This window comes from Trachurus trachurus, assembly GCF_905171665.1.
Source record: "Trachurus trachurus genome assembly, chromosome: 10".
Lineage (NCBI taxonomy): Eukaryota > Metazoa > Chordata > Actinopteri > Carangiformes > Carangidae > Trachurus > Trachurus trachurus.
In genome coordinates, this window is record NC_139894.1 from 1,958,895 (window position 1) to 1,980,015 (window position 21,121).

Below are 21,121 nucleotides of genomic sequence, written 5' to 3' on the forward strand. Positions count from 1 at the left end.
AGAGATTGATCTATAGAGTTTAGAGATAGATATCAATAATGAATCACATTGTCACAATCATTTCATGAAAAGAGGTAAATATATTTATATACCGGTATATATTTTATTCCAGCTTTTTAGATTTATTGATTTAAAAATACCTGACTGATTTCTTATGAATTGTAATTGCTTCTTCTCAATTCAAATACAGATATTCAGTCACATGATAAGATGGTTTATAATCAGAGAAATAAGGAATATGAAGATCATATGATGAGTATGTTCCTGCAGTTACTCTCAGCCATGTTTGATTGGTTGTTTGATTGGTTGGTTAGTTGGTTGGTTGGTTGACTGGTTCTTAATTGGTTATTTGCTGATTGGCTGGTTGTTTGGTTGATTGGTTGTTTGATTGGTTGGTTGATTGATTGGTTCTTTGCTGGTTGGCTGGTTGTTTGGTTGATTGGTTGTTTGATTGATTGGTTGTTTGATTGGTTGGTTGATTGGTTCTTTGCTGGTTGGCTGGTTGTTTGGTTGATTGGTTGGTTGATTGGTTCTTTGTTAGTTGACTGGTTGTTTGGTTGGTTGGTTGGTTGGTTGGTTCTTTGCTGGTTGGTTGGTTGATTGGTTCTTTGCTGGTTGTTTGGTTGATTGGTTGGTTGATTGGTTCTTTGCTGGTTGGTTGGTTGATTGGTTCTTTGCTGGTTGGCTGGTTGTTTGGTTGATTGGTTGGTTGATTGGTTCTTTGTTAGTTGACTGGTTGTTTGGTTGGTTGGTTGGTTGGTTGGTTGGTTGGTTGGTTGGTTGGCCAGTTGGCTGGTCGTTTCCACAGGAGCTGGTTGGTGTGTTGATAAACACCGTACTTTGTAGAGAAACCCTGGTCGCCTGCTTTGTTTGAAAACCGGCTGAACCAACAGAAGTAGTAAAGAAGTGATGTGTCCACAGATGTTGGACATTTTTAATCTCAGGACTTTGACGTAACGGTCTGAGTTTGAAATCCCGAACTGACACAGATTCGATCACAGACCCCTGACACCCCCCACACCCCCCCCCCCTGCTTCCCTTAGATGTTTTATTACAGACAGTGTTTGAAACCTAAGTAGTCATCTATTATGTCATTGTATTACTTAGGGGTCAAAGGTCGAGGTCAGGTCACACTAGTTAGCCATTACTGCACAGTTATTATGACAACATTTAACATGAATGGTTAATATTTTATATGATTAACAGGAATGTAACCTGAAACTACTGTGAGTGGCGGCGGCGGCTGTAACTCTATAGTTGTGTGTTTGTATTGGTTGTTTGACCACCGTTATCTTCGCATTAAGAAATAATAGGTACAAAAACATTATTAGTCAGGATGGATCCTGCTTTGTATTATTGTACCTGTAAAATATCCTATTTGCTCAGACAGAATTTGTCTGATTCAGTGTTTGGTTTTTGTTTCCTGCCTTTTCTCTGCGTGGCCTGTTTCTGCAGAAAGCCTCTCAGACAGCAGTACATGTGGCTGGATATTGAATGAAAGCCATAATACCCACAATAATAACAGATAATACCCTGTGATAAACAATAACACACACGCACACACATATACACCCCCAGACGTTGCTCTTTGTTGGGATTATGGTCACACTCGTACCTGGAAGCATCACAGTCAGCACGATAATCCCACTAAATAAATCCTCCCAGGGATTATTGCTCTGTTGAGGTGCAGCTGAACACCGGTGGGAGGTCTCACCGCTTCTGATGGAGGCAAATGCAACAGTACCACAAAAAAATACACACCGCCTTTATTTCTGACAGCCGACGCTGGAACAAAAAAGAAAAAACCATAGCAGAACCGCAGGGGTCAGTTAATGGAGTCTGGATGAATGTAATGGAACCTTTTACAACCCTGTAAATCTGCAGAAAAAAACATCAAATCCCTTAATTACTGCAGCCTCCATCTGCAAATGAAAAAAAAAAAAAAAAGAATGAACCACAAGTAAATCTCTTAAAAACCTACAACACTGAAGGTTAAAATTTGAAGATAAAGGGATCATCTTGATTTTAATGGACAGTTTACAGGAAATAATGTCATTTTTAAATGTCACTGTGATTGTTCGGTTTGTGAATATTGTCTTGCTGAAAAATTACAGCTGCACATTTTCCTCTTATCCTGTGTTTTATCTTCAGTGTTGATGCTTAGATGCATTAGTGGTTTTAAGAACCAAAAACCATCTCAGAGTAATTTTCTCCTCTCGTGTTTGGCTGACTGTTTCCTGAGTGATCCAAAAAAAATAGAGCCGATTTTAGAATAAAACAACAACAACAACAACAATTCCTGCAAGTGTTGTTGGACGGTGGGTCCAGATAGTGAGTGGGGCTTTGGGTGACTGCTTAGTTGTGACATCACAAAGTGACAGGAAGTCCTGACGGCTGGTTTTAAGGCTCAGTTTCTGAATACAGACTGTGTGCATTTCTCTGTGGACTGAGGCTTTGATACTTTCACAGTATTAATATAGAACCTAGAGCTGCTTTATAATCACACTACACATGGACATCTACCTTTATACTGTATGGAGCTTTAACACAAACATCTACCTTTATACTGTATGGAGCTTTAACACAAACATCTACCTTTATACTGTATGGAGCTTTAATACAAATATCTACCTTTATACTGTATGGAGCTTTAACACAAACATCTACCTTTATACTGTATGGAGCTTTAACACAAACATCTACCTTTATACTGTATGGAGCTTTAACACAAACATCTACCTTTATACTGTATGGAGCTTTAATACAAACATCTACCTTTATACTGTATGGAGCTTTAACACAAACATCTACCTTTATACTGTATGGAGCTTTAACACAAACATCTACCTTTATACTGTATGGAGCTTTAATACAAACATCTACCTTTATACTGTATGGAGCTTTAACACAAACATCTACCTTTATACTGTATGGAGCTTTAACACAAACATCTACCTTTATACTGTATGGAGCTTTAATACAAACATCTACCTTTATACTGTAGCCTATGGAGCTTTAAGATTTTGTATTTGCTCTTTTAACTTTTTTTCACAAACGTAAGAAAAAAAAAAAATCAATTGTTCCCCATAACAGTGAATTCCAGCACTTCACCACCAAATAAGGGGGAAGGTGAAAGATTCATGACCCAGCGTGTGTACGTCAATAAGGTTATTGATCTCATTGATCTTTGCCTCTTCCAGGAACGTTCCAGAACGGGATAGCAGAGGGGGAGGTGGACCCCACGTTCGGACCCCTGGAGGCCATGCGGCTCTCAGTGATAACGGACTCCCCGGTCTGGGTGATCCTCAGCGAGGTGAGACCGCATGCACAGATCCACCACCACATGGTTAGAAGGTCTTGAAGAGGGGACTCGTAAGTTCAGTTGGGTCATTGAGGTACTTCTAGAGGAGGGTTCCCAGAAGGGCTTTTTGCAGTTCTTGACGGGCTCTTTCCAAACATCATGAAGATTTATAATGTGCTAGAGGAGGTGCGTGGAGGATTAAAGAGGTCTGATAGGTTCTTAAAGGGGTCCAATGGGCTTTGGAAAGGATTAAAGGGATAGTTCACCCAAAATTCACATTTCACTCATTATCTACTCACCCTCATGTCGACTAAGGGCTGTGAGAAGTCCTCCGTGCCTTCTCTGAGTTACGGGGGGCTCCGCGCAGCAGTATTTGTCCATATTATGGTTGTAAATGGATACCACTTTTCTTGGTTGTAAATGGATACCACTTTTCTTGGTCCAAAAAGACACACCAAAAAACATCCAAATACCTCCATACTGCTCATCTGTAATGTCCCTCTTGTATTGAAGCCCCGACATGAGAAATTGTTCCGCCGGTGTGATTTGCACTGACACAGGAAGAGTAGTGAACTGAGACACTGGGAGCTTCCGCCACAAACAAGCTTAAAATATAGACTTATTTAATTTTTTTCGGAACAATTTCTCATGTCGGGGCTTCAATACAAGAGGGACATTACATACGAGCAGCATGGATTTATATTTGGATGTTTTTTGGTGTGTCTTTTTGTTACGAAGACAGTTTGTATCCATTTGCAACCGTTATATGGACATGCACTGCTACGCCGAGACCCCCAGTAACTCAGAGAAGCCACGGAGGACTCTTCAATTTCAATTTTGGGTGAACTATCCCTTTAAAGGGGTCCCATGGGCTTTAAAGGATTAATGCAATGTGCCATGAGTAGCCTACTATAGAGAGAACCAAATATGTTACGGTTCTTCACAGTTGTTCCTATGGGTCTCTTCACCTCAACAAGGTATAGTAGCCTAGCAGTGCGATGAGATGCTGTGAGGCTGTAGTGGAGTTCAGTTCAGTGAGATTACAATGATCCTCTGTCTGGAGGCATCAGAGTTATTCAAGGTTTTCCATTGACCGTGGATTTAGCGCTCTTAACTACACTTGTCCCTGGTTCAAGTCCTTTGTTGCTTGTTATTCCCCCCAAACCACAAAGCGTAGCTGTGGGCTAAAATGTATGAATGTGAACTCCTGACCTCTGACCTCTCTTTGAAGGTTGGCGAGGAGAACATTTCTAACTGGATTAGTTTTGGCTGCATGGAGGATTTTAGTGTCTTGTGATGGTCTAAATGTAGATCAGAGACGGCCACAACATTTAATGAGGACACGCTGAATATTTACAAATTATCTGGATCAATACTCAGGAATTAAGTTTATACTGCACTGTGATTGTGCACTGATTAATGAACAAACCAGCCAGTATGAACTTGTTCATTAATCAGTGCACCATCTCTCACCTGAATTCTTAACTGGCTCATCATGAACTAATTTCACATCGGAGGTAATGATGTATTCAATATCAGTGTGGCTGAGATTCAATCATAGGTTTGAGACTGAAACAACAGGCCTATCAGAAACATGTTAAAGGCCAACGGTAATAAACAACAACAGGTTATGACTTGTTTATTATTTATAACACAAATAGTTCTGAAAATGGACTGTTGCTAAGCGACACATTAACGTTTCCTTGAACTGCACAGTAACAACTTTGTCTCCATGTTAAAGCAGATATCAGCTTCACGGCCGTTTCGGCTAATGCTGCGTTCAAGGCAGGCTTTTGAAACCGTAAGTTACAGCTTCAAGTCACAACTACGACTTGGTAGCGTTCCAGGTAACCCGTAGCTCGTGTTTTTACCATCCTGTTGTCTGTGAAAGTTCCCTATAATGGCCACTCGTAACTTCCGACCCGTGAACTCGTACCAGATCGAACTGGTATGACTTCACAGGAAGGAAAACACAAAGTACGAGTTTCTTTGAACGCACCATGAGTTAGCAGCCCCCGCCCTTGTCAGGCATCAATTGGTCCTCGTGCTACGTCACCACATTCACGCGCATCCCTTGGCTGCACACACAGCCCTTCATGCCGTTCTCTCTCCTCATTGGATAACACTTGTATCCCACAAGGAAAATTTTCTCCTCGGGTTACAGCAGAGCAGAGTGACGGAGAGACTCGTGTTTAGGCTGAAATACTTCATGTAAGTGATTGCTGACGGAAAATAGGACTATTTAGGACTTATATTAACAAAAACATTCCACTGATATCTGCTTTAACCTCGGGCCAGCAGCCTTCTTCTTTATATGAACTCTACTGTCCAACACTGGGAAGACTGGTTTATACTGGTTGTTACTGGTGCAGGTTCACAGCCGACTGGTTTCTGGTTTCTCTCCCGTCTCAGATCTTCATTAAGAAGGCAGAGTGAGGCTCCGCCCCCCCTTTCAGCGATACCTCAGCACCTCTGAGCGGTCAGCCGAGCCGAGCCGAGCCGACCCGACGCTCGTCAGCTGCCGTCCTGCTCCAGTCCTGCTCACCAGTTCCCCACCACGGTGCCACAGCGCCGCCGTGTGGCCGGACCTCACCACCGCAGGATGAACAGACCAGAGACTGGAAACACAGAAACACACTCACAGACAGGCCGCTGAGGAGGAGGGTGTTGATGATGATGATGATGATGATGATGATGTTGATGATGATGGTGACAGGCCTCCTGACGAAGCTGTAATTACTCCTGAAGAACCTGTATTTATGTGTACATACAGTAAGGTAGATGTTGAAAACACTGGTAACGAGCGAGGCGGCGGCGACGGAGCGCCGACACACTGACGATGATCAAACTGCTGTTTGGAAACTCAAAGGCCTCTTTCTATCTGCAGAGAGTCTGTCCGGACCTTTCTACCAACACCCCTCCCCTCAGTATAGGTCCCCCTCAGTAACCATGTATGTGCATATATGCATAGAGATGTACACACTCTCATATGAATGCCCTCAGTGTGTTGATGTGTCTGTAGTTGCTGCTCGGGGTTCAGGCGTTTCCCTCCGTCAGTCAGCAATTTGCCTTAAAGACGAAGAGCAGCTCTTCACTGAACCCGGACTGAAAATGTAGCGACAAGATCCAGATCCTTAGACCCCCCAGACCTTCAGACCTTCAGAACCCCGGACCTTCAGACCTTCAGACCTTCAGACCTTCAGACCTTCAGATCTTCAGACCTTTAGACTTTCAGACCTTTAAGGCCTTTGCACACTGAGTCCGTTTTTGTCGTCCGAAATTGCCGCACGTCAAAAAAAAAAATCGACCGCATGTTGTGTCAATCATGTTTACACACCGAGTCCGAAACTTTCGTCCGTCATAAAAAAATTCGGATCAGGTTCGATTTAATGCGTTTTTCGCATCCGTGAAAAACCTTTTGACCAATCACATCAGCGTTTTGAGGCTGGAGAGGGAGAGAGGGGGGGGGGGGGAGTGGGGAGGGGGGGGATCACCGCTGAGTGGGTGTGTGTGTGCGTGTGTGTGTGTGTGTGTGTGCGTGCGCCAGCCGCTGTTCAGGATCATGGAAATTGTCCGTCTTCTGTTTAATATGTGAGCTAATAATCAATATCTATCAAACTGGACCGACATCCTAAAATAAACAGTTGAAGTGATCATGATAGTTCCGCTGCTCATTAACAAGCAGCAGATCCTCTACTGGCTTTTAATGTTTCTCTTTCATTTCTCAACAAGTGAGAGAACCACAAAGTGCATCACTGCGTGACGATTTTGTCTCCCTCTCCGAAATTTGGAACACAAAATAAAAACGCATGCGAATAAAACGCAACGGACTCAGTGTGCAAGGAGCCTGCGCGTAATGTTTTTTGTCGGATGACGGATACGAAAAACGCATGCGAAAAAAACGGACTCAGTGTGCAAAGACCTTTAGACCTTCCGACCTTCAGATCTTCAGACCTTCAGACCTTCAGATCTTCAGACCTTCAGACCTTCTGACATTCAGATTCTGATCCTCAGACCTTCACACTCCCGGTGACGACTCCTGGTTTCTCCGAGCCTTTTCAAGCTGTTTTATTTAATAGAGGCCTTGTTCTACTCTACTTCACTGTACTCTACTCTGTTGTACTCTACAGCATTAAACAATACCCTGATGTACTCTGCAGTACTCTGGTGCACTCTTCAGTACTCTACAGTGCTTTGGTGTACTCTGATTACTTTACAGTACTACGGAGTACCTTAATGTACCTACAGTACTCAACGGTACTACAATTAACTATACACTACCCAATGTTACTCTGATGTACTCCACAATACTCTGGTGTGCTCTACAGTACTATGATGTACTACAAAGTGCTCATGTGTACTCTATTATACTATACTAGCACTCTGGTGTACTCTACAGTATTCTAATGTACTCTGATGTACTCTCAGTAGTTTTCCAGTCCAGTCTTTCTCTAATCGATAGCAGCTAACTGATAGTAATAGTAGATCATACATTCTTCTACAAGGTAACTCTCACATCTCTATAAAGAAGCTGTCACAGAGATAAACCTTTGATAACTGACTTAGGTTTGTCCTTTAAAATGTAAGAACAGGTTCCCGGGAGCGACTCTAAATGTCTCCTCGTCTCTCACTGACTGGACTAAATCTTCAGGCTGCGATTCTGGGATAAAGATCAGTTTCTGGTTGTTGCCCCCAGGGGTAGAAACCAGCAGGGTGTTAAGGATTGGTATAAAGACGTAGAAGCCAGTTTAAGGCTCTAACTGTTCACTCTGTGCTCCTTGTGTGGTGCCTCGGGGCAAATAAAACATGGACCCCCCCACTGAGGCCGGTGGGGTTGTTGCCCACCTTCCCCTGTGGTTTTTACTGGGTGTTTCCAAATCCAACAGAAACCCATTCACTGGTTCCACTGAGAAAACAGATTAAGTCATTTATGGGAACAAAATACAGAATAACTAATCTGAGGGATAAATGTATCAACGTTTATCCTCCACCAATACGCTCATTCTTCAGATTCATTAAGCTGCAGCCCCCCCATCCCCGGATCCTCCCACCCCACCCTGCCAAAACTGGTCTTCATTCATTCAAATGGGGATTGAAATGGAAACCAGACCGAGCAGAACTTCAGTTTTTCAGATTTGAAGTGAACTGAGTGTCTTCGAGCTTCAGGAAACATCCCGAGGTTTGTTTGTTTTGTTTGTTTTATTTTTCTTTGTAAGATGCACTGGAATGCATTGCTATAATCTTGTGTTTGTCTTTTGTATCCTTTAGATAAACTCTATTTAAATGATCGCAAACTTCTATCCAATCTGTGAATTGTAATAAAGACAGAAATTTAAATGACGTTTTTGCTCTGAGGTTGTTTTGAGCTCGGGGGGACTTCACAGCGTTGACTATGAAGATCTCAGGGGGGAGGATTTTTTTGGGTAGATTTCTGGAAATGTCATCAGGTTTCATCAAAGAAGGTGACGAAACATCACCAACATCACTCCACTGGTCTGGTTAGAAACTGAGGAAGAACGAGGCTCTGAAGTCTGAAGTTAGTACATCTCAACCAAAAAAGTTCAGAGTGAGTCTATTTCCACCGACGCCTGGACAACATGTGAGAACAGGAAATACGAGTGACCCCAGAAAAGTGACATTTCATTGTGATTGTCTGTTTCACAATAGGCTATAAGTCTCCAACTATCGTCAACACAACATAGTTGTAAGTACACACACAGCTCTGGAGTATTTAGATCCACCAATCCAGCAAAACTACTCAATTGTAGGCTACTGTTACTGTTGGTCTTAATTCATTATTTTATTTCAGTTTTGCCAACAAAAGTTTATATTTCAATGAACTCATACTCTTCTGAAACGTGAAAATGGGTCCTTAAAAAGTCAAAAAGTCTTAGAACAAACTATTTTATGCATGTTTATTTTATGTGTCAAATCTTATGTAACTAAGCTAAAACAAAATGAGATGAACATTCCTCTTACAAATGTGATGAATTTAACCTAAAAAGTAGCAGAAAATGGAAGTACTCAAATAGTAGTAGTATTTTAAAGATTGTTTTCAAGGCAAGCTTTATTAGCACATTTTACACTAATAAAATATAAAACATAATAAAGGATTCAGGTTTGCAACAAAAAAAGGAAAGAGAAAAACCATTAATTAATTTATTTTTAATTAGGTGATGCAAGTACAAGACAGGTGAGATGCAACAAAGATAGACAAAGACAGGATAACCACAAACAAAAACAGTGCTGTACATGTGCGTATGTGAACAGTGCTGTACATGTGCGTATGTAGGCTTATAAGGCAATGAGCAGCTCTAAACTATAAAATGGGCTGAATGTGTTAAAACTCTGCCCATTAACAAACAGAGAGCGCTATTAGATGGACAAAATGAAAATACACCAATTAACTGTTGATACATTTAAAGTTGTAGTTTGTAATTAATTTTTCATTTCATTCATTTTCATTTTTGATGTATTCCATTCATGGTATAGACATACTTCACATGGTTGCACATACATAATGTACACATAGTCGCCATAAATGAAAAGGAGCAGGATGAAGAAAAACTTATTGTGCCTGCCCCTCTCTATTGTTATAATTGCACTGGCTTACTATCAAACCAATATTATACTCTATTTCAAAAAAATGAAAGATGATGAAACATATAAGAAGAAAACAAACAAGCAAAATAGTAGTGGACACCACTCATCTATCTATCTTTTCTTTTTCCCTTCTTTTTCTCCTTCTTCTTTTTTGTAGGCGCTTATCTTTTCTTTTTTAAACATTTTCTTTAACTGAGATATATTTGTACAACTTTTCAGTTTCTTGCTTTGTGAATTGTTGTAGTAGTAATTAAACTACTCTGATTAATACGTTATTTTTCTGAAAATGTACAAATGAAGACAGTTTTCTCACATTAAAGCAGAAGTGAGTGATCCGGTCGTTTTTGCTAATGCTGCGTTCCAGGCAGGCTTTTGAAATCGTAAATTACAGCTTCAAGTCACAACTTACGACTTTGTAGCGTTCCAGGCAACCCACTCGTGTTTTTCCGACCTGTTTTACCGGTGAAAGTCACTATAACGGCCACTCGTAACTTCTGACCGGTGAACTCGTACCAGATCGAACTGGTACGACTTCACAGGTCGGAAAAATACGAGTTTCCTTGAACGCACCATAACAGTCCTCGTCGCTACGTCACCACATTCACGGCGTTCCTTGGCTGCACACACAGCCCTGCATGCCGTTCTCTCTCCTCATTGGATAAAAACTGTAGGATACGATAAAAGTTTTCTCCTGGGCTCAGAGCAGAGCAGAGGGACTGACAGACCCGTGTTTCAGACCAAACACTCTATGTAGTGATTGCTGTCGGAAGATACAACTATTTAAGACTTATATTAACACAAATATATCACTCACTTCTGCTTTAAGTTTACAAAATATACTAATACAGTGGTTCTCAACTGGTGGGTCGGGACCCAAAAGTGGGTTGCGGACCTGTTTTGGATGGGTCGCGGACAGCTGGGCAAAAAAAGTAAATATTTAATGCGCATGTGATGTTGGATATGTCTTTTATTTTGAAATATAACTTATTTTGAAAGGCACACGACACTTGCACACATGCAGTTGTAATGGTCCTCCTCAGTTTCTTATTAATGTGGCCTGAATGCAGTGAAAATGCCTTGTTTTGTTTTGTTTTGTGGGTCTTTATTTTGTGCAATTTGTTATTTATTCACTTTTGTGAACATGCTCTGAACGCAGAGATGCATTAGAAGTCAAATATATCAGTTTGTTGGTCTCCATTTTGTGCTGTTTGATATATTTTTATTCACTTACATGCAGTTGTCATGGTCCTCCTCAGTTTCATTCTTGTGCTCTGAAATGCACTTTGCTCAATAAAGAGCAAAATTAGTTTTTAAAGGCTTTTTAAAAAAAATTTTTTTTTTAAATCTTGGTTTGAATTCTATAAAAGTGGGTCGCGACTTAAAGGGATAGTAGCATTTTTTAAAAGTGGGGTTGTATGATCTACAAATAGCCCCTAAGTACTTTAATTGCAGTAGAAGACTCTCTGCACTCCTCCCGTTAGCAACGCCAGCCCATAATAGGCCTAGCCCTGCCCAGAGATTTACAACATACAGTGTTGTGAACAGACCCAAAGAAACGGCCTATTTTCACGGCCTAAAAGAGGTTTTACCTGAAAAAAAATACACAGTTCCATTGTTCATTTAGGCCATGAAAATAGGCTGTTTCTTTGGGTCCATTCACAACAATGTATGTTGTAAATCTCTGGGCAGGGCTATTATGGGCTGGCGTTGCTAACCGGAGGAGTGTAGAGAGTCTTCTACTGCAATTAAAGTACTTGGGGGCTATTTGTAGATCATACAACCCCACTTTTTAAAAAAAAATGCTACTATCCCTTTAATGACCATGGGAAAATGTGGGTCCCAGACTCCCAGAGTGAGACTAGTTGAGAACCCCTGTACTAATAAATGTTTACAGCACTGCACTGTATTCAACCTGCTGGCTGTTAGTTAGATGAAATCTGTTACAATCCGTTTTCACCACCCTTACTACAGCCAATCAGCGCGCACTATCTCGCTGACACCTCGTCCAATCATCGCTGTCCACGAGGTTCAGCTCCGGTGGGGAGGGGGAGGGGGAGGGGGGGCACTGTGACCAGTTCGACTGAGATTTCCTCTCGTCCAATCAGCGTCTGACAGTCGACAGGAAACGTCAAACGTTCTGTCGCGGCGGCCAATCAGCGTCGGCGAACGGCGCGTTCAGCCTCCCGTCGCCCCCACGTGATCCTCCTCGGTAGTTCCCAGGCGGTCAGGTCGGAGAGAGCCGGAGGTGAGTAAAGAGACCGAGAAATGTCACTTTTTTACCGGGGAACACGGGCTGAGAGCGCCGGTATCTGGGAAATGATGCTTAATTCGCACCGTCCGTGCTGTAATTATATAGATAATGTCATTTTTTTTTAGCCGTAAAAATGGAAAAGCTCAGTGCCTGCTGCATGTGGCTAACCCTAAGCTAATTAACCACAGGTGAACTGAGCTAGTTAGCGTTTATTTTTGTATTATTTTATAACTGTTAAATTGCTATTATGTTTATTATGAAGCTTTTCCCGTCCACACGACTCACTGTAAATGACAGAAACCCTGGTTGTTGTGTCTTCTGGTAGGAAGCTGGAGTATTCCCTAATAGCATCGTAGCTAAAAATGAGCTAAGCTAAGCTAAGCTAGGCTAAGCTAATCTGACATAGCTGAATCAGCCGTGTTTGTGGGGAAGGGGGGCTGGGTGGGGGGTGTTTTCGTATGTGGGGTGGGGGGAGACACTGTTAAGAGCTTAATGAGCTGATGATTTGAGGTTGAAATGCTAAGACAAGGCTTTGCAGAGGAACTTCCTATCAAAATATAATGAATGAGTGTGTGTGTGTGTGTGTGTGTTCAGGTGGGGGGTGGGGGGAGCTAACCTCATGAGTCCTGCAGCCAGAAAACGAAAGCTTAGCAAATAAATATTAACATGGATATTTAAAAGTATAGGGACGATCTTGAAATGTTATAATAATATAAATAGTAGCGTTGCACGAATTCGTTGCAAATGTGCATTGAAAAGATAAGCAGGAGCTGCAACCGGTGGTGCAGGAAACATCCAGAACATCTGAGTGGAAGTAGAAGTAGAGCTGCAACCAGGGCTCCAGACAGGCAGTTTGCCCCCTAAAATAGACAGTGCAAGTGCAGTTTTCATCTACTTGCATATGTGCAACCAGAAATTTTGTTTTTTTTAGACACTGATGAAACATGGAAAGGAAGACTGGAAGAATCTGGTATATTCTCATGAATGAAAAGCAAATGTGAATATTTGCTTTGCAAGTCGATTTACTGTGTGCATCCCTAAATTTATCTGCTTGCGCTCCTGGAGCTCTGGTTATATAAGCTTTATTTTGAAGCAGAGCTGCAACGTGCTCTCATTACTACGAATTGTCAAGATGACACACTTGTTATAAGTCAGGATTGATGTTCTCCGATGTCTTATTTTGCTTGAGCTATGATCCAAAACTCAGAGATAATCAGTTTGTACTATATACTATAGGTTCATACATGAGAGTTTGTCTGCAAAAATCAACTTAAACAATCGTTCAGGCACCAGAATAATTTTCTTTATTAGATCTTTGAGGGTTAGTCCAAAGTGACGTCTTCGAATGTCTTATCTTCAGCCGAAAACTGAAGGATTTTCAGTGCACAGAGATATAAGACAGAGAAAAGCAGCAGATCTTATCACTGCACAGACCACCACGATAAATCGATTATCCAAACAGTAAGTGATTTAATGATCGATTGTTTCCGATGCACAAAAACCTCCAGAATTTTCTATAGAAGGAGTAAAAACAGCTCTTTAAAGGAGAATACATATACGTTGCTCTCCTTTATAATCTGATGATATTGAACACAGAGGAAAATTTAACTGCTCAGGATATGGTGGCAATTAATGATTGATTAATTTACTCATTGACCCCCTCGACATAGGATTGTTGTCTGGAATTAATTATTGATCCATTCATTGCAAAGTGTCCCACCACATGTTTCTAGTGCAGATCCCAGAGGTGAAACATTTCACTTCACTTCATCACTCACTCACTCACTCACAGGGTGACGTCATGTGAGTGACCACACAGAGTCAAATGACTGCGAAAAATCAGAGAATTGAGCGGAAACACAAAGGTTTGAGTGCAGGCTGCGCCCCAGAGGTGGTTGTTGGTTAAGTTAGTTAGTTAGTTAGTTAGTTAGTTAGTTAATTAGTAGCTGCAGCGTTAAATTCAGATTCTCTCAATTAAAGGCCTTAAAATTATTTTGAAAAAGATTTAATCTCACCTGTAGTAGATTATTATATTACATTTTTATAGATAAATGTAGAGTTAATCAGAAACAGTTGATTTTTATTTGTAATTTTCAGCCTTTCTTTGTCGTCTTTTAACTGTGTGACTTTAAAACTACAAATATGAACAGACACTTCCCAACAAGGACCTAGAAACAGGCTTGTTCACTAATCCATACATACTGTATATCCATCCAGCTCACGTCAGGTTAATTGATTATAACTAGGATTTACTGCTCTATACAGCCGAGGAGAGCCTACAAAAATGTGATATACCGTAGGTTGGTTAATTGATTAAGTAACTTTAGATAATCGTAGAAGTTATTTTTGATTTTTTTTTCTTTCAGAGCAACTTTTAATTTGTTATTTCAAAGCTCCTAGAGCCAGTTTTCTCAGATAATAAAAAAAAGGGGGTGGGTGTTTAGTTGATTTCCTGACAGTGGATCCAGTCTCTCAGGTAAAGGGAGGTGACAGCGGCGGCGGCTCGACTGGTTCAACCTGCTGGTTCTCTCAGCAACTGTTGTTGGACCGACACCCGCTCTGATGTGTCTGAACACAGAGGAACAACCAGAGAATAAAATGTAAAACACTCAGTGGCAGGTGTTAGCCTAATTTTGTGTTTTTTAACACAAATGCATTGAAAATAATATTAAAATTCATCCTAACTGGTAAATAAAGTGAAGTTTTCAGGTAAAAATCTGTAGTTCAGTCACTGTTCTCCATGTAATTAATGAATATATTGAACTGAATAACATTTTTTTGGGATAAATAACCATCAGAAAGAATGAATATGTAAATCAGCTGAGTGTTTCTTGCATAAATAACATTTATCTTTGTCTTTACTATGAGTTATTAAACATGAAAAAACATTACAGCAGGTTTCGCCACTAAAAATATGAATATCAAAAAAACTTCTCGCAGTAATTAAAAAGCTAGAACAAAAAAACTAAGGGAGATTTAAATAAGATTATTACCAGTGATTAAAGTAAACCTACTATAAATGAGGATGCAGTAGTGTTTTAATTCCCTCCTGGGGTCGTTTTAAAGTCGGTGACACATTTGTCGTCGGTCAGTTATTCAGTGTTTATATTTGTGCGTCGTGGTCCAGCTGTGTTTAAACAGTAACCTGCACGACGATGCGTTCACTGACACCTACTGATAAAGGATCGTTACACTTGTTGTTTAATGAGCAGAGCAGAGCAGGTGTCGTTCGTTCGTTCAACTGAAACAAGTCTGTGTGACAATATTTATTTTATTCTTGTGTGTTTTTTTTTTAATTCAACAGCTTCACAAGTTAAAAAAAACATGTCAATGGTTTTTGATCCTTAATTATTGTAGGTAATTTATTTCACCGATCTAATTTAGTGAAATAAAAGATGCAAAACTTCACAGTCCGCATGATTTAGTGATGACTGTCTAGGTGAGTACCTGTAATTATCCATTTAATGCTGCTTCAGTGGTTTGATTTTAGTGTTTTCTTTGTTGTATTAAAATTAAATAGTAGTAAAACAAAAGATTAGAAATATAAAAAGAACAGTGGTGCCAGTTTTAATGCATCAACATGGAGCGGAAACAATTAGCCAGTTAATTAGATGACTAAAAGAAAACTGGTCATTGATGTTTACTGCTTTATTTTCCTGCTTTTCTCTGTTTAGATTCAGTATTTTTGGAGGAAAAGCTAGAAATTTGAGGACGTCAACTTGACTTTTCATACACCAAATACTAGAAAATAAGAATATAATCAAAATCCTCTTACAATCCAAATTACATGAGTGTATTATTATTAAGCATTCTCCAGATTTAAAGGAACATGCACCAAAAAAAGGAAAAAACACCACAAAATAATCGTCTTGTTTTGTGAAAATGAAATGTAAAAAAAACACCATAATCTTTTACTGATATTGCAGCATGATTAGTTTTTTCTGCATCTACAGATGTGTTTTCCTAAATGGATGCAAATAGAAACAGCTGAATGTGTAATGAGAACAACCAATGGTTGCATGATTGCATCTTTCTGTGCATGTTTCCATAAGATAATATGGTAATGAGATTTCCATTGTATTAGAGCTGCAACAATTCATCGATTAATCAAAGAATAATTGATTTTTAAATTAATCGTCAACTATTTTGATAAACGCATAATAATTGTGTAGTTTTAGTTTAAAAGAAAAAAAAGTCCAAATTCTCTGATTTCAGCTTCTTAAATGTGAATATTTCTGGTTTCTTTGTTGCTTTATGACAATAAACTGAGTTTGTCTTTGATTTTTGGACAAAACAAGACATTTTTCAGCATTTTTAACATTTTATTGACTAAACAACTGATCGATTAATCGTTTAAATAGTCAACAGATTAATCTTAGCCTAGTGGCAGCCCTACATTGTATAATAAATAAGTCTTAAGCAACACTTAACGGTAAATCAAGATGAAATAAGAGTAAGAAAGAATAAATACATAAAAAAAAGATAAAATGGAGTAAGACAGATGTGTTGTGATGTAATAATAATAACCATAATACACAGTAGGTGCGGTATATTAGATATAATATCCAAGTCGTGGCTCTGGGTGAAGATCCAGTGTGGTTATCAGACAGTGGATCAGAGGGTGCAGCAGATGTCCTGCAGCCTCGACCGGACTCTAATATCAGATTAAACCCCCTCCTCCTCCTCCTCCTCCTCCTCCTCCTCCTCCTCCTCCTCCTCCTCCTCCTCCTCCTCCTCCTCCTCCTCCTCGGTCTGGGTGGATAACAGCGACTTCAGCTGGTTTCACTCACTCACACCGACTTTAACAGACGCTGCTGGGTTTTTATCGGCCAATCAGAGCCCGGCCTGGAAGCTTATTATTACTCTTCCTCCTGAGGGGGGAAAAAAACCGAGGTGTGGTGGTTCGACATCGAGCTAATCGATGATCAATGAGATGATGAGCCGCGCTTGTTGCTGTTGCTCTGGGCGACGTGTTCATTCATTCATTCATTCGTTCATTCATCACCATGGCATGGACACACACATTTAACACTTAGCCTAACGCATACACACACACAGACACACCTGCTGCTTCAGATACTCATCAAAGCACCAAATGTGGATTAATCCGCCACAGAAAATAGTCCCCCAACAAAGATTTCTCTCTCTTTCCTCCTGTGTGTTGGATTAAGAGCCACAGTGAACAGCTGGTTTAGACGATTACTGAGACTTTTAAAGAAATTAAGCCTCACACACTTCAGTGATCGTTTTATTAGGAACAACACCACAGCCTCAGTTCTTAATGCCAAGGATCCACCGTTAATAAAATGTTTAATAAAACCTCACACACTATTAATTATTTATTTGTGAATAGACAAGTCAAAATAGTACAAACAAGAACATTTTTAACTTAAACAATAAAGATTGATAAATTGAATATCTCGCAGGTAAATAAAACGGTAAAAGAAACTTAAATAATGTACATTGGTCCACCACCTTCAATGTCTCTGCAGCTAATTCCCTGTCAACTTAACACACTAATGATCATTTATTTGCAAATTAACAAGTCAAAATAGTATGAACAAGGACATTTTTAACTAAAACGATTAATATTTGGCTATAGAGTCGCCAATTTTTTGGGCTGCCCCCAAATAGTCGACCAAAATTTCATTGGTCGATTAGTCGCAGGAGAAAAAAAAGTCGATTCGTCGACTATTCGCCTAATTTTATAATGATTGATAAATTGAAAATCTTGTAGGTAAATTAAAAAGTAATAAAACAGAAACTTAAATGTACATGAGTCCACCACCTTCAATGTCTCTGCAGCTAACTTCGCACACTAATGATAATTTATTTGCAAATAAACAAGGCAGAATAGTACAAATAATATGCTATTTTAGTTTAAATGATAAATATGTTTTGTAGAGTCGCAAATTTTATAATGATTGATAAATTTGTTTGTTCAGAATCTAACATCCAAATTAAAAAGTTGAAAGAAAAAAGAAAGTTAACTTGAAAAATGTACATTAATCCACCATTTTTAATGTCTCTGCGGCTAATTACCATTCAACGTATCACACTAATAAGTGAAAATAGTACAAACAAGGACATTTTTAACTTAAAAGATTAATATTTGGTTATAGAGTAGCTAATTTTATAATGATTGATACATTGAAAATCTAGCATTTAAACTAAAAATGTTTAAAAATAAAGAAAGTTAACTTAAAAAATGTACATTAGTCCACCATCTTTAATGTTTCTGCAGCTAATTCCCCTTCAACTTCACACACTAATGATAATTTATTTGTGAATATACAAGTCAAAATAGTACGAACAAGGACATTTTTAACTTAAACGATTAATATTTGGCTATAGAGTAGCTAATTTTATAATGATTGATCAATTGAAAATCTTGCATTTAAATTAAAAAGTTGAAAAAAAAGAAAGTGAACTTAGAAAATGTACATTAGTCCACTCACATTAATGTCTCTGCAGCTAATTCCCCTTCAGACGCCTCTTGGGCGCCGAGCGGCCAGGCGGCTTTGATGCTAAGCTAAAAGTTAGCGCTGCCGGTGGCCGCGCTCGTCACAGCGTTGGAAAATCCTGCTGTAGGTTAATCAGATTAACCCGGCGCTCCGACTGCTGTGTCAGACGTATAGCAAGTTTAAATACTTGGTGACATCAAAGATTTAAGACCATCAAAATGTTTTTTTTCTTCTTTTTTTTTCTTTTTTTTACAGATTTTGTATTTAGTGCAGCAGCTATCGTGTAAAAGGTGGTGCGTTATGACATGTAATGGAAACATGACTAATGCAAAATCCTCATCCTGTATTTAACACAGGTTAAACTAACACAAAGCAGCTTTTAATCCACAGTGCTTAAGAAAACAATTACCTGATTAGTTTTCTAGGATTTTTTTTTAGTTTCAAACTAATGCAGAATAATCCAATTTATCTGATATGTGAATAAAACAAACTTATTTAAACTCTAAAATCAACTACAAATGTCAAATAATCAGAAAGAAGGAACTTAATTGTTTAAATTAATGCTCTTTAAGTTAAATTACAATAACAATGTGGGTCAGACCTTCAACTAATGATATATTTATTGATTAATTTGCCCGTTAACTTATTGCTCTTATCGTCGTCGTCTCATTTGTGCATCTACAGTACAAACCTCTTGTTACAGCATCAGCAGATAATCATCTGTTACTGTTGCCGACCGTTAAACTCCCAGAGTGCACCTCTGCGCTGCGTTTACCTGTAAACACAGGAGGTTTGAGTAACCTATAGTCTCCACAGACTCCACGGTGTTTATGTACAGAGCAAATTACCTGTGTGTGTGTGTGTGTGTGTGTGTGTGTGTGTGTGTGTGTGTGTTGTGGGGTGCTGCTGCTGCGGCTGCATTAATCCCTCGGGGTGTAATCTCATTAAGGCTAACAGAGCTGTCCTGTGGGCGCTGGTTGGTCGCCATGGAGATGGATGGATGTCAGGGACACACAGGTTAACACATAACAACCTGCAGTGTGTGTGAGATGGTTTAATTAACAACAATTGTAGCTTTTTATACATAATAAAAAGATTAAAACACACACATGGGATTGTAGAGCTTTAATATTGGCTTCACTCTGTAGCTGTAACATATAAAAACTGGAAAACCAATTGATCAATATTCAAAAAATCAATCAAATTTCCATCTGAGATCAAAACACAAACAAGTTTAGTTCTGATATAATAGTAACTTTTAAAAGTAAAATCAATGAGAAACTAAAATATGAGAAGATATAAGACTATTTATTGATCCCATTAGTAACGGTAGCGAAGAAGTACAGGACACGTACAGAAGTAAGGAATAAAAATATAACGAAGAATTCACTATGTACAAGAATATATAAAAAACAAAGATATGGTACTGTTATCTATGTTATTTTTTAAACTTCTTGAATCTCTTTTTATTCAAAGTTTTGCAGAAGGGGGATATATAGGCTACAGTACATTTAGTTTCGAATAAAAAAAAAAGACAAAAAAAAAGGCAGGGAATATCTTATTCAACTCAGAATTCATTAAAAAAAAACTTTCACCGCTTCCACAATTCATCATCCCATTCAGGGAAGCACAATCAGTGAAATAAATAACTAATGAAAAGACTCTTATAAATAAAGACATGAGAAAAAAAAGAAAAGGAAAAACTAAATATTATTTAAATAGAGAAAAAGACAATATATGCACAGTGTGGGTGGGAATGAAAAAAAGTTAACAGCTTTTGTATGAATGAGCAAAAAATAAAAATACACAAGGAAAAAAAAACATGAATGAATTAAAGACTCTTATTTTGAAAAGCTGCTATGACATCATCCTCATTTGCGACAGGAATGTGAACCTTTGTTGTGTTAAATGATCCGTAGCTAATTAATGTTAATTAATGTCTGTTGGTTGAGCCTGCACGGGAACAAAGATAGTCTGTGGGTGAAGATGCATCACTCTGTCGTTGAATTTAGTTTACGTGGCCGCGTTGTTGAATCGTTGAATAGTGCCTCAGTAGTTTTACCTATCAACCTAAAATTTGGTACACATGTGGACAGGGAGTGTGTGAACCATATATGTAAAATTCAACCTGTTTTATAATTAGGATTTTGATATATCACCTTTTCACCAAAAATTTCAAACTCGTTTTTTTTTTTCTTAAAAAAAAAATTGTAATTTCAGAAGCCCATTTTTTAATGGAATGACTCAATTCAATATTTTATAGATATAGATGTAAAGGGACAAAGGTTTTCTTTCATTTAAGCCATTAACCATAGTTGTGGGATTAGTACTTCTGTAAATAAAAAGCTTTAATTGCAGTGATACAAAAACAGGCGGAAATTGCCAAAAATGGCCTCTGCATGAATGTCTGTTGGTTGAGCCTGCACGGGAACAAAGATAGTCTGTGGGTGAAGATGCATCACTCTGTCGCTGAATAGAGTTTACGTGGCCGCGTTGTTGAAT

The 21,121-nt window shown here is 39.0% G+C and overlaps 2 protein-coding genes across 3 annotated transcripts in view; both read left to right on the forward strand.

The window, feature by feature from the left end:
* mgat4b (alpha-1,3-mannosyl-glycoprotein 4-beta-N-acetylglucosaminyltransferase B) overlaps positions 1 to 6,410 on the forward strand; it is a gene marked incomplete at both ends in the record, with an annotated part of 131,895 nt that extends 125,485 nt beyond the window's left edge. The window contains 2 exons of the mRNA XM_083981080.1: positions 3,201 to 3,313; positions 6,324 to 6,410. Of these exons, the coding sequence (XP_083837206.1) occupies positions 3,201 to 3,313; positions 6,324 to 6,410 (200 nt within the window). The remainder of the gene's footprint in view (positions 1 to 3,200; positions 3,314 to 6,323) is intronic.
* Positions 6,411 to 12,106: 5,696 nt separating this feature from the next.
* canx (calnexin) overlaps positions 12,107 to 21,121 on the forward strand; it is a 37,123-nt gene continuing 28,108 nt past the window's right edge. For both annotated transcript variants that reach the window (XM_083980409.1, XM_083980408.1), the window contains exon 1: positions 12,107 to 12,149. The gene's annotated coding sequence lies outside the window, so the exon portion shown is untranslated. The remainder of the gene's footprint in view (positions 12,150 to 21,121) is intronic.